The sequence below is a fragment of the Branchiostoma lanceolatum genome, chromosome 16, assembly GCF_035083965.1.
Source record: "Branchiostoma lanceolatum isolate klBraLanc5 chromosome 16, klBraLanc5.hap2, whole genome shotgun sequence".
Taxonomy (NCBI): Eukaryota; Metazoa; Chordata; class Leptocardii; order Amphioxiformes; family Branchiostomatidae; genus Branchiostoma; species Branchiostoma lanceolatum.
The window spans coordinates 13,561,082-13,575,590 of NC_089737.1; the positions used below are offsets into that span (position 1 = coordinate 13,561,082).

At 39.9% G+C, this 14,509-nt stretch overlaps 1 protein-coding gene across 2 annotated transcripts; it reads left to right on the forward strand.

Moving 5' to 3' along the window:
• The first annotated feature begins 248 nt into the window (after positions 1–248).
• Positions 249–14,164, forward strand: LOC136421873 (uncharacterized). 2 transcript variants are annotated; one of them, XM_066409439.1, is made up of 8 exons: positions 249–488; positions 6,322–6,432; positions 6,968–7,148; positions 7,582–7,723; positions 9,571–9,687; positions 10,842–11,031; positions 11,592–11,707; positions 12,622–14,164. In XM_066409439.1, exons 1-8 carry the CDS (start codon positions 482–484, stop codon positions 12,787–12,789), a joined length of 1,032 nt encoding a protein of 343 aa, XP_066265536.1. In that variant the 5' UTR covers positions 249–481; the 3' UTR covers positions 12,790–14,164. The 2 variants fall into 2 exon arrangements, with proteins under 2 accessions (XP_066265536.1, XP_066265537.1); XM_066409440.1 differs by having other exon boundaries at positions 251–488; positions 9,580–9,687.
• Positions 14,165–14,509: the final 345 nt, after the last annotated feature.

The following is a 14,509-nucleotide window of genomic DNA, read 5'->3' on the forward strand; positions in this document are numbered from 1 at the left end:
CAGGGGTGTTCCTTTGCTTTGCTACATTTTATGCCTATTTACACGTTCCAATCTGCACACACACAACAAATAGATTAGTAACATTCTTGTCTATGATTTGTTTTTAAAGATGTAAGAACGAAAAAGGTTGAACAGTAGACTATTCGGATGTGAGGAATGCTTCTATACCCCCTCCGTGGATGATGGTACCGTCCCGGCACACAAAAATATTTGAACTTCCAACCGCGACGACAGGCGCCATATATAGCGATGGAGTCAGCGCGCCTGTGAAACCAGAGCCCGGGGGCGACTGTGATTTTCCAGTCCGGATTGCACTGGCCGGAAAACAAGTGCAGCTAGATTAAGACTAGCACGGCTCACATCGGCAGACAGTTCAAAGGGACGACAGTGACACTGAAGACGGAACTACTGCAGAGTTGTGCAAAGAGGGAAATCTTATCCACTCACTGAAGAAGTGATTCAATACGACGAAGATTCCAAAATGGCTGGTAGGGTGTTTTCTTTTCTTTTATCATCCCATTCATTTCCGCCAATGGTTGATTATTCTTTCCTTGGAGAGAAAAATGGATTAGATACATTGGACATGATTACAATATAGAATTGGGAGATTATAATTTGCAAAATTGATTTTAATCCTTTAAAACCTATTGCCATTGGGCGTTTGCTATACAGTTCCACCAATACGCTCTTGAAATAATGGTATTGTCATAACAGCAATGTATTAATATTCTCATATCTATAACGTTTCTTGTTCATTATATACCTACATTAGTATAGTATTCTTTCAAATTATTTTGGGTGTGTTTTTTTTCATTCTTTTTTTTTTCTAACTACAGATTACAGCACTCATTACATGTATATAGTACCACTAGGTCTGACATAAATGTATCAGTTCCTAAATACTTCAGATTTGATATACAACTTTAACACCAAAACGATAGTGAACAGCTTTATCAGAAACAGCTGCAGGGTATTTTCAATGAAGAAAGACGCAGTTCCGGTAATATACATGTGTAGAGTGACCCTAGCCTGAATATATCGCTTCTAAATGTCTAAATGTTTTATCTTTGATATACAACTATTGCAACACCATAAAAGTAGTGAACAACTATATCAGAATCAGCTGCAATATATCTTTAATGCAGATTCATAGATTTATAAGGCCGATTACAAGTATAGAGTGTCCCTGGCCTGAATATATCATTTCCTAAATGTTCCATCTTTGATATACAACTATTGAAACACCATAAATGAAGTGAACAGCTTTATTACAAACAGCTGGAAGATGTTTTTGTTTGTATCTACGTATTGGAACCCCTAGATATTTAAAATTGAGAAGGACACTTCTCCGGTTCGATGATCATGTTTAGTGTGTCCCTGGCCAGAAAATATTAATCCCTAAATGTTTCATCCTGTATATACAACTTTCAAACCAAAAAAGACAATGAAAAGCTTTATTACAAACAGCTGGAAGATATTTTTGTTTGCATCTACGTATCAATCCCAAGTGTGATGCAGAGATCGTTTGCAGAATGACGCAATAGCCGGCCGGCGAAGCCTGATCGAAAAAATGCCGCCGTGGTTTTTCTAAAAATAACGTGGGCAAGAACTGGCAACAAGCCTGGTCATCCACAAAGAACTAATCATTCTCTCAGCGTGTCTTTTTAAATTATGTTAGATAATAAATGTAGAGAAAAGATATACTATACATTAATGACTGACCGTTTGGAACAACAAAGGGACACTCTTAGGCGACAAATTGGTGTTCATTATGCCTCGATTTATCATATTTCTTTGCTGTCGACGCAATACCCTTGTGTTCACTTCACATTAGGGAGTCGTGGGTTTAAACTACGGTGTGGTCACACCAAAGACTTAGAAATGATATATTCTAATTCTGCGTAGCACTCATCACTTTTGGGGAAGTTTGAAGAACGTCTATGGGAGTTAAACACAGTGGATTAAGCCCCTGCTGTAGTGGCCCAACGCTATAGACACGGAGATGGGCACAGCCCCTATACGCCGAAAGCCCGTGGGATTATCATTTCACACATCAAACTTTTACAAACGACCTAGACAGTCCATAACATGTCCACAAGCCCATTACATAATTCAGCATTTTGTTAATACCTTACCTAAACCAACATTCTTATTGACTTTTACGAGAAGCCTTTGAGATCAGTGATCAAGAGTCTAACACCAAAACCGGCTTTCCTCTGAACGTGCCATTGGCTAAACCTTTTCGTGTTTAGTCTACTGTGTATCATGTTTTCCAAATATATAAAGGGCGCCCATAGCGTACTCCCTTGCCCTTAAAACCTTTTCATACCATGTTATCAAAGCCTATGTTGCATAAGGATCATTTGATACCAAAGCTGGCTTTCCTCTAAACTTACAACTCGTCGTGTTAGGTCTTCTGTGTACTAGCGTCATGTTTATCTAAATCTGAGGGGCGCCATAGCATATTTTCTTGTCTTATAAATCTTCAGATCATGTCATCAAAGCAAAATTGAATAATGATTCTTTATAATCTGGCTTTCCTCTGAACGTGCATTGGCTAAAAACCTTTTCGTGTTTAGTCAACTGTGTATTATGTTTTCCAAATATATAAAGGACGCCCATAGCCATGATAGCGTACTCCCTTGCCCTTAAAACCCTTTGAGATTATGTTATCAAAACTGCTTTGAATAAGATCACATTTTAAAGCCTAACACCAAAGCTGGGTTTCCTCTGAACTTGCAATCGGCTAATCTCTCTCATCTGTAGTCAACTTGTTTTATGTTTTTCCAAATCTGCGGGGCCCCCACTGCGCGCTTCCTTGCCCTTACGGTTTAAAAGTTCATATTTGAATGACGGGCTGCTGTTCAAGTAATTTAGCAGCCCTTGTGTAACCGCCATGTCTGGTCGCTTGCATAGTAAGAAATCCCTTAAGGATATAGAGCTCAAAAGACGGTGTGATAGCAATAGAGAAGTTTATACGGCTTTATAACATTAGTGTGTAGTAGTAGTCGATTGTTACGTTGATGAAGTTAGACATCCAGGTAACAAGATACGCCAAAAATAGTTACTCAAGCAACTGGATAAAATTTTGAAACAGTCAGACTTTTCAGACAGCATCCTCTATCTATCGTCAGACTAAAGAAAGATCTGGCAGAACTAGGTTTTATACCAAAACTCTGAATAGATATCTTAATGAAGTGAAGACAATTTCAGATGGTTCAATAGAATGTCTGAAACGTCTGACTGTTTTATCCAGTTGCTTGAGTAACTATTTTTGGAGAAGTCGTTTTTGTTCTGCTGCTGCAGAGGTCTGAACACCCTGCAGCTGCAATCAGTCATTAGATGTCTTCAAATCTCTCCACTTTGTCCGGGTCATCACACGCATCCATAGTTCCTGTAGTTTTCTTTCCGACCGCAACGGTCCTAGTCCGGACTTTCTTTCAGGTCTGCCCTCTGTAGACCCAGTAGGTGTGTGCTTCCAACAAAACGGTTCCAAACTGTACAAAATTTGAGGAAACTGATCGGCATTATTTTGTCGATGATGCACACACGTTAACAAATATATTTATAGGGGGATTCTATTCTGCCAAAGAGGCTACTTTAGGATCATAAATCTAAAATCTTGGCCCCTCTATGCCCTGTTTGTTGATGTAACAAATATCTAACCGCTGATACAACGGCAGTAGGTTCGAAGAAGGGCTGTTCATTACAGAGACATCAACACATTAGAATTTACGACCAGCATGGTTTATGTATGCAGTTCTAAACTTATACATTGCTTGATTTCTTGTAAGCAACGTCAGGAGTAAACGCAATAAATGTGAAATGAAGAAGGCAAGGATATGAGCATATATTTTGCCTAATGTCATAGTAGATGGATATGATTAGTGAAATGTGATCATGTACTTCAAACACGAAAACTTGATAATAAGATATAATCGATGAGACGAGATGATGATACAATGTGTAGATTGAGATAGTTCCGACTTAGAGATTTATCCCCTTGCATGATGTAACAGTATCCTTCACAATCGACATACCGTAACAGAACACAAGACAGTGACCGGGTCGTCTCGAGTTCTCACATCTCGCTGGTTGAACTTTGCGTGTGCTCGCTATGTTTACCACCGCGCTTAGGACGTAATTAGCCCAAATTCCGAACCTTCACAAAAGTGTATTTCCACTAAACATAAAAGGCATGCTCTATACACGATTTGCAAGTCATTGAGATGGCATGTTTGATAGATAATTGTCATTGCCACATAGATGAATAAATATATCTACTCCAAAATTTAGAGTTTACAGTTGTACGATATAATGAAGGAATACATAGTGTGAGTGGTAAAAGTAAAATAGTAACAACATAGACGCTTCTAGCCATTATCTCTAATCCCCGCCCCCACGAGCAAATAGAGAGTTCCGGCTAGTTATACTGCAGTAAATATCAAGTGTCATACTACACGTGTTAAAGGGAAATCCCTTTGGATTTCTATGTAAGAAACATCTGGAAATGATCTAACATCCACAGATTGTTGATGAAGGTTAGACATCCAGGTAATAAGATACGCCAAAAATAATTACTCAAGCAACTGGATAAGATTTTGAAACAGTCAGACGTTTCAGACAGTATCCACTGTCTTTCGTCAGTGACTAACGATAGGACTGAGAACACCAGCTTTATACCAAAACTCTGAATAGATATGTTAATGAGGCAAAGACAATTTAGGATGTCTTGAAGTAGTCTTCAAAAAGAAGATTAATTCAAGACAAAGTTATGCCAATAGTTCAATTAGCTACTGTTGTTCTAGTACAGTAACTAAATGTTGCTTGTCCGGGGGTGGGGGGTGGTGGGCAGTGCATTATCCCAGGTGCCTGAAAGTTGAACGCGTAGACCGCCTTTCCTGTTGAGGGCGGGGTTGTACATCCTCTCATATATTGAGGAGGATGTACAACCCCGCCCTCAACAGGAAAGGCGGTCTACGCGTTCAACTTTCAGGCACCTGGGATAATGCACTGCCCACCACCCCCCACCCCCGGACAAGCAACATTTAGTTACTGTACTAGAACAACAGTAGCTAATTGAACTATTGGCATAACTTTGTCTTGAATTAATCTTCTTTTTGAAGACTACTTCAAGACATCCTAAATTGTCTTTACCTCATTAACATATCTATTCAGAGTTTTGGTATAAAGCTGGTGTTCTCAGTCCTATCGTTAGTCACTGACGAAAGACAGTGGATACTGTCTGAAACGTCTGACTGTTTCAAAATCTTATCCAGTTGCTTGAGTAATTATTTTTGGCGTATCCACAGATTGTATTCCCCATGGCCTTTTTAGCATGCATTGTAACCGAATGAATTATATTATTTGCAGTTTTTTTTCTGTTCTATAAATTCTGTGCCATGACTTGATGTGCTGTTTATTTTTTTATACAAATATTTTCTGTGAATATGAATGGGTAGCTATTTTGTTAGCTATTAGAACAGCCTTCTCACAATTGCAATTTGCATCAATACATAGCACGTAATTTTGAATTACTGAATCACAGTGTGCGTATATATATATATATATATATATATATATGTATGTATGTATCACTGTGATATATTTGCAATAGTGTGGCACAGACTAAGCTTATCACGATAAGTAACAATATCTCTCTGACGTTGCTTTTGACGCACATGGTGTGTGAGGGATTAATCACGATGCCACGTCATCCACATGTCCTTGCAACTTCTTTCTTCGTCATGTGATTTTGAATATGGCTGAAAGAAGGGTCGCTGTACGCATCCCCTGATGTCTGGGTATTTTCAACGTTCCTGAGTGTCTCAAACTATGATAAGATCTACCCCGAGGCGGTCTTTCTATCAGTTCTATTCCCCGCTCTTGCCATATATGTTGACGTCAATATAGTCTTAATGAGTTTGCGGCTGTAGTCTTCCGTTTGATAACTGATCATGTTCCAATTTGTTTGACGTAGAATCTTAGACCAATGAATAGCAGAGGTTTAGGTTAAATATCAAGTACATGTATCAGGCACATTGATTAAGCAAAAGGAATGATTGCTCATGCTAGATCTTTGGCTGTACGCTCTGAAGACAAGATTATTGCTACATTTAGTAGAATGTTTATCGCACTGATTTTAAAGAAAGAGTGAATAATGATACTAACTTTAGTGCAAAGTCTTGCCCGTAGACTAAAATCGACTACACGATAAATACGATGAATGATAGTTTGAAGCAAAATTTTTAGATACATTATTACTAAATAAGGCATGTACAGCAACGGCTTTATTTTCAAGCTGTTTTCATTGGTTTTCAGGATACTACCTTTCCCAGCGGCTGACGCCGTACGAAAAAATGATGAATGAGGAAAGAGGTCTCGGGGCAGCCGATCCAAGAGCAGAGATCCACGAAAAAGTGCAACAAGCAGGTAAATAAGAAGCTTAAGAAAAATTGCTGATTTTCAAACGGAGATGTACCAGTAGGAGTTCATGAGTCTTTGTCACAATGGAAATCAGTCCTATGGGAGCTTGGGATTCTCTAACACCATAGTACAATTCCAAGTTAATTGTTAGCACATATATGTATGCGTAAATTAACAGCCCTAAGATTCCCCAATTCTCCTGACTTAGAGGTATTTTTTTCAAGCTTCTGGGGGTCTGACTAGTGGAAGAGCTACAATAAGCATGATTAAGTTATCCCCTGTCATTTCAAAAGCTTAAGATTGCTAGCCTCCATAGCAGGCTCCATGGGCTTATATACACCTTTTGTTGATGATTTCTTCCGGGTCGTTGGTGCAGCGGTAAATAAACAGATCATCAGCAAAAGGTGTATTATAAGACAAATGCCCCAAAGAGCCTGCTATGAAGGTTATAGATTGCCTCATCTGTTTTTCTTCGTAGTAAAGAGAGGAATTTCTTCATTCGAACATTTAAAATTACATCTTTCTTTTGTCTAATTTCCAGGAATTCCTCTGATCCAGGAAACCGACTACCAGATTGTCGAGAACGGCCTTGTCGGGGTGGGAACCTTCGGGAAGGTCTACAAGGGGACATATGACGAGGACGAGGTGGCCGTCAAGGAGATACAGATGGGGAGGAAAGTCAAGCTGACTGACCACCAGATCCGCGAAATACAAATCCACGGGTATGTTATCTTAATAAAAAAAATTGATTATTAGTTTACTTGCATTGCTCTTGTTCTAATGCTTGTTTTCTTATTACGCAAATGATTCCAATAAGCACTTTGTACTTGCTAACATGAACATGTAAATATATAGATTCGCAGATGAGACCGTTTGTGTTCATATAGCTGACTATTACGTATTGCTAACTTCCCCGTTAATAATAACTTTCCTCTTCCGTTGACCCCCATGACCTGAATGGACTGTCCGTCATGTCTGACTAGTTCTATGAACTCTGAACTTTACTTCCCTACTTCACTCCTGCAGGACCATTGCAGTGACCCCATCTTTCCGCTCACTTCCTGCTTGCCTACTTACAGTGTGTGCGAATAACAACAACAAAAACCGGAAACCAGCAGTGACATAAAATTCAAACGAATGTTTTCTCGTTCCCAGGCTGCTACCTGGCCACAAGAACGTTGCCAGTCTTCTCGTGGTGTCCATCGGGAAGAACTTGAGGATGATCTGCAACTACATCGACGGCAGGAGTCTGGACGAGATCATCTTTGAAGAGGACGAAATTCCTAAAATCCTCAAGGTAGGCATTCTAGGTCTTTTTGATCTTTGTGGTACCAAGCTACGCATTGAAAGGCGTTGCTACAGAGGTTGAGGCTTCTTGCAATAAGTGGACATTAGCGTACCACTTGTTTAGCTGCAGTGCTAAGACCAGGACCTACTCCGTCACTGGCAGTGTTGTCTTCAGTCACCGCTTTTGCGACTTCAAGTGCTAGTCCAGTGGCTTGTTATCTTGGTCTAGTACTAGTGTTCCAAAAACTCTGGCCATATGCCTTGTATACAACTGTCGGACTTTATACATTTAAAGAAAAATTTTCAACATTTCATTACATTAATACAAACTTGTTCTTATTGATTATGAATAAAAAATTGCTTGACGAAAAAAGGAGAGAGACACATTGGGACAGAATCAAACTTTTTTTTCAAAACAAAGATTGGACTCATCAAATCTTTGACGAGTCTTCTGGTCTTCTTCATGATATTAGTAGCTGAGGACTACTCCGCACACGTGACCTTCTCTAACCCTTGACCTCTTGTCACGTCACACTCCGGGAGGTCACGTGTACGAATTATGCAAATTTGGTCCTTATTTGTCTTGAAGAAGACCAAAAGACTGGTCGAAAACTCAGTAAGTCCTATCCTTGTGTTGGAAAATAGTTTTATTTTTTTCCAAACTGTTGCACACCAACGCATATTTACTTTGATGCCGATGACAGAGACACATATTTTGTCATATTGACATTTTTCGTCGGTATTACTCTGCAGTATATATCATTCCCCCTTTCTTTGGGACGACGTTCTGACTATATCTTCACTGAATGACGAGTAAGTTAAGACATGTTCTAACGTTAACATATGCCCCTTAGTGTATTTGTATGTCTAAGCCAGATCTCTGGATAGCAACTGGACAACGTATGACGTCATCAACAAGATGGCGGACTTTCACTACGGCCCAGCGCGTCTTCAACCCCAGTTTATGATGTGACATTTAAAAATATTTTCGCCCGGCTACCCTCATCGTCCATTCTAACTTGTTTTGATATATGCTAATCGATCCCACACTCTTTTTTCTTTTTATCATTTATAATACGGCACCATGGCTTTTAAACTCACCTACATGCCAATGGGTACACTCGCATCAATCCTTACTACATTGCTTAGAGTGTTTCTTGGATTTCGAATTCCTTAACAGGGGAAGACGATGAAGGTTGTTAGAGTGTACCCAAGGACGAAACTGCAAGACGATTTGAAAAGAAAAATGTTTTCTTAAAAATGCGTTCGTTTAGTTCATCGCAACAGTTAATTGTCGCGCCGCGTGCCTGCGAAGCAGGTGTGTTACGCCGAAGGGTGGTTATACCGGCTATACAAATACAGATACAGAACATTTCTATATCAGAAAAAGGACGCCATCTTAAAATGACTTGAATGATGAAAAATACCTCCTCCCAGAGGCGTCGCCAAAAGAAATCCATGGTATAACAACGTTGTCGTTGCCGAACACGCCGTTTCGTCCTGCGTTATGATCTACACTCATATCTTACAAACCAATAGCCTGGTATACAACCCTATTGTAGTTGCTGAGTCTCTTCGTCCTCTATATTTGCTAGTTTCGTAAGAGGACGAACGACACTCGGCAGCTATTATAGGTTTAGATATCAGGTTATAAACTAACGCATCTAATAAATCCTGCCATTTCGCCTATTTTGTCACCCTTTTGCAGAATGATTACAGCACTTTCAGTAACCCCCTATAACAGCTTAATTCACAGTCTCAACGCAAAGGCTACCTACTACTGCTCACGTGTTTGATTGTCATTTGCAAACGGACGCCCTTCCTTTTCCCAACCTGTCTCAATGTATTTGTCTTGAGCCCGTGCAGATACCGGCCCACGAGGAGCCGTACGTCGCGCTGCAGATTGCCGAGGGGGTGGCGCATCTTCACGACTGTGGGATCATCCACCGGGACCTCAAGCCCGAAAACGTCATGGTTCGTATTACACCGCCCTATATCTTTTTATCGACGTTTAAAGTGAGTAGCTCTTTCACGACTTGAACGCATCGGGCAACCGATGGATGAAACTCAAAGGTAGTCAAAATTGGAAACCATTTCCATGCAATTTAAGTCAAATGCAAGAATTACCATCTGGTACTTTATATCAATATGTGCGTATATTAAACCTGAAGGTTGGCAAATGCATTTTCTTCTTGCATGTGTTGATACCTCTAGATATACGAGATTGGACTAAATGTAATACATTGCCATAATACATTGATGCCCGACTTGTAGAACACGAAAGGTAGAGTGAACAGAACATAGTAAATGGATGAAAATTCTCATTCATCATCTCTCATCTATCCCTTGGTCTATTTGATAGGGCCTGCATGCCCCTTTTACGTAGAGCTTAATCGGCCGTTTTAATTTTGCGTATAGCATTGCCGACCACTCCATAATTTAGCGTAGAGCGGGCTTTCTGAATTTAGCGTAGAGCGGCTTTCTGAATTTAGCGTATTACGTAGCCGGCCCTCCGAATTTAGCGTAGAGCGTTGTCGGGACCCCCCCATGCAGGCCCTCATTTGACCCTTGGCCACAGACGATCTGACAACCAGTTCTCCACCCTTTGGTTTTCCGCTCTTTCTATCGTTTCATGCCTGTCTCTTCCACCCTCGTAAACCAGGACCGCCTATCGCTCGACGTTGCATCGCGAGCGCAAGCGGCCCTGGTAAAAAGCTTCGCCACATATGGTTATGACGACGTCGCCACCAAAACAGCTTCAGCCAATCAGAGGGTTTGCTTCCTCTCATCGGAAGCCAACGCGCAAAGAACGCTGGGAAGCTATCGACCAATCAGGTTACGTGTTACGGCTAGCTCATTAATTATTCATGAGCTACAACTGCCGTTTGTGCCAAATAAGGTCAGCTCATTAACTTAATTCATGAGTAAGTCTCGTCGACCTGCCATAACCATATGTGGCGAAGCTTTTTACCAGGGCCGCTTACGCTCGCGATGTAACGTCGAGCGATAGGCGGTCCTGGTTAACGAGGGTGGTCTCTTCCCATTGTCCACCCCTTTTTCACTTTCTTTCTCTCTGGACGGTCCCTTGCATGATAGTTTTAGCAAAACAAAACTATTTTTCATTTCAGGTTAACACAAAAAGGCACGCGTTCATCTGTGACCTGGGTACTGCTAAAGTTGAGCAGCATAACAACCTGTCCGTGATAGAGAGCATGATGAAACCGGGCAGCCCAATCTTCCTCGCCCCGGAATGTTCCGTGGATGGGCTAGACGCAGATTATGCTTCGGATATTTGGTCATTGGGCTGTACTTTGGCAGGTACGTTATGATTTGAATTCAAATAATCATGTAGCTAGAAGGGTTGACCAATCAGGAACCCGCATTTGATCTTGAATGTAAGGCTGGCCCCTTGTAACAGCAATTAGCTAGTCGGGCAGACTTGGCTGCTGTACATTGTACACAGCCGAACAAATAAATACATCTTGAATGTCACAGAACGCCGTACTACCATCGGTTGGTTAACAGTCATGGTTTGTTGCGATTATTCACCGATAATTGCTCTATCAACTTCAGGCGAAAAATTCCACGTAATCGTTCAGGTATTTCTGGTATACATGGTAGATGTGTAATTAAATAAATGTAGCTAGGTATAGGCAATAAGCAAGTTGTCATAAATTGATTAACATTGACTGAAAGCGCCAAACGAGAGGAGCTTGTGCAATTTTATTCCTTATCAGCAGTAGCAATGATACAACTACAAAACCTAGACTAAGTGTATTTTCCCTTTTAGTGTTTTAAACTTAAAGGTTTTATTTTTTCAAGCTTCCTGGTATTGCTATTTGTAAACTGACAATTGGTTGACCTTTTCGAAACTACAGAGCTATTCGCACGTGAAGAAATCTGGGAGACGGAAGACATAGAGTTTGAACTCAAGGGGCATCTCAAGAACAGGAAAGAACCTGACGGGCTGAAAGATGTCAGGGAGCCATTCAAGGTAAGATTACTATCATCCTAATCATAGTGATAACTTCAGAATGTAAGGAAAAGGAAAATGATCTCGAACCAGTTTAGCTCAAATGAACTAAATGAACAGATGAGCTAATCTTCCACTGGTCGTGACAGAGAAGACAGACGCTATGTACAGTATTTGCAAGTTCATTGTACCGGGGAAATTCCCCTTAGGCTAGCTCTTTTCGACAAACACAAGGAGGCCCTGTACAAGACGTTTACGTTTATTTGATGTATTGTAGCAGAGAAAGGTCCGACAGAATTAATGTGCAGTGATTAATCATTTCATATGGTAGGGTAAACAGAGTACGCTTAACGATTAGTAAATTGAATGCTCACACTGTATGCTCATACACCTACAACTGCCTTAAGAAGCGAAAAGAAATTGAACATGTACATAGCGGTATTGATTAGTATTTAGATGTAGTTAGATATCACATTTCTGTTATCACTGTAACTATACTTCTGCTTGTCACCATGACCTGTACTTTATTAGCTCATCAGAGCATAAACGTGCAATAAAGGTCTTTGATTCATTCATTTATTGAGAAGTTGTAGGATGCTGTCTAAATCATTAAGCCACAGGTATGGACGACATCTATTATTGAAACCTCAAATATCAATGGCATCAGTGAATGGGTGGGAAAAAGCGCATGTTAAGTTTGTAAATTAAACTTTGTGGTTAGTAGCACGAACACTAATCAAGGTTATGGCTTACAAGTCAAGCAAAAGACAAGCAGCGATGGGGAAGACAATACAAACAGAGGATACTACATTTTTGAAATAATTTTTATCGCTATAGATATCATATATCATCATTATGTAAGTTACATGTATATTTTCATAGTGTTATTATTATCATTATTATCATATATTTATCAAGATATTACCCTGTTTCAGACCCTTGTCAGAAAGCTGCTCAGCTATGACCCAAAGAACAGAATAACCGCCTTCGACGCCGTCACGGAACTCCAGAAGACCTTCGACTGGAAGAAGTACGAACAGTACAAGGACCTCACCAGCAAGCCTGGGTTCAGGAAGAGGAGAGCTCTCAGCGCCCCAAGCTAAATCAACCTAACAGGGCTGGACTCTTGTTTAATACATCACATGACATTGTATATTTGTGGCAGCACGCACATTCGTCTCCAGAACGTATATACTGGCAATCAGGCGTCTAAGGCCAAATCGCGTATATCAGGATCATATCCTAGTCTCTACCAGACTAAGTACGCCGGCTATATAGGGAGTTAATTTTCAAGGAGGGTTTCGTCACCATACGGATTCGTATGTAGGCCCTGCAGCGCTGATGTTGACCTTACCGTGGACTAACTGTACTGGCCAATTATTCATTTTTTTGCCGAATTCTATGATCCATACCACCGTAGGAAGGTCTGGTTGAGGCTTATAATATCTTATGCAACGTTGACCAAGTATCCCTCTGACTGACACCGTGACGAATTCTATTACAACTACCATAAAACAACTCCCGTACATGCCTGATAAGTTATAACGCATTGCAACTATGGTTCCATGTCAATCAAGGACATAAACGGTGATCATGACTTGCGTCTGCACGTTACGTTCTGGGTACATGCTCTTGGTTGCGCTGTAATATTTCTATGGAGAAGAATGGCAGGTACGAAAAATATGACGATTAGTACTAGTTGTCTCTAGCTAGGAAGAGGAAAATGTGTTTGACGAAGAGTGCAAAATTATCTATTACCTTGAACCAATTAAGGGCTCAATCTTTTGACAATTAAACCATAGCAACATCATGACCATGGGTGCTATACAAAATCAAATATGACAAACAAAAAACGACAGAAATTTAGACCGATATTTGTACAACATTATACAGCTGATTGCTGAGATCCGAGGCCGGGATAATGTTTTATTTATTTATTAATTTGTATAAAGAAAATGTATATGTTAAGGTTTTTACTGTTGATCGGATGGTGAGAGAAAAATCCTAGGAGTGATTTAGAAGATAGATATATTAAATATGGAAAAACTACTTGTAATATAGCATGATATATAGCTGTATAGGTCAATTTGACGTGATGATTACACTAGTCACTTGTTATAGATATATCATATGTATAAACTATTACTACTATGTAGTGTCAGAATGTAGAGACTATACGGTGCTGTACACATGTGTTTTATTTAACGTTACACGAACTGATTTTCTAGAATAGACTAACATTTTGTGTCCGTAGTAATGATATTATGTAAACTCCAACGCCGAAGTAGATATACAGTATTTGATACAGCAAAATATAGCACTTTAAAATAGCTAACTATTCAGTTAATTTTACGTTTACTCTTTACAAATTAAGTACGTACTAAGCTTGTACAATACCAACACTACCATTCAAACAAACTGAGGGCATATCTTTCTACTATCACTGTTGTAAATAAATTTTCAACAAGGGCTACACTATTTATTTTGTGTACAATGGTTGAGGTCAAACTGTCTGCAAATGGCTGGCAATATATGGATCATGTAGCGAAGATATTGGTAGGTATATGTATCTAGACAAGCGTGCATGTGATAAAACAAAGTTATGCCGTATTGTTAGCACTGCTGTTAGCACTAAATTTATCAGCAGCATTATGTTCTTTATTTTGATTTACTTCGCTTATTTGAAATGTGCCATATATCATCTTTCAATCACAAGTTATGTGGTTTCTTTATGGCAAAAGCGGTTAGGAAAACGATACAAGAAACAACGGGGTTGCATATCCCTCGCACACGTATTCTATGTGAATAGCAAACATGCTTCTT

Excerpts from the sequence above, each read along its gene's own strand:
- LOC136421873 (XM_066409439.1), top strand. Across the intron at positions 6,433-6,967 it reads CGAAAAAGTGCAACAAGCAG|GAATTCCTCTGATCCAGGAA; the intron begins GTAAATAAGAAG and ends TCTAATTTCCAG. Across the intron at positions 7,149-7,581 it reads CGCGAAATACAAATCCACGG|GCTGCTACCTGGCCACAAGA; the intron begins GTATGTTATCTT and ends TCTCGTTCCCAG.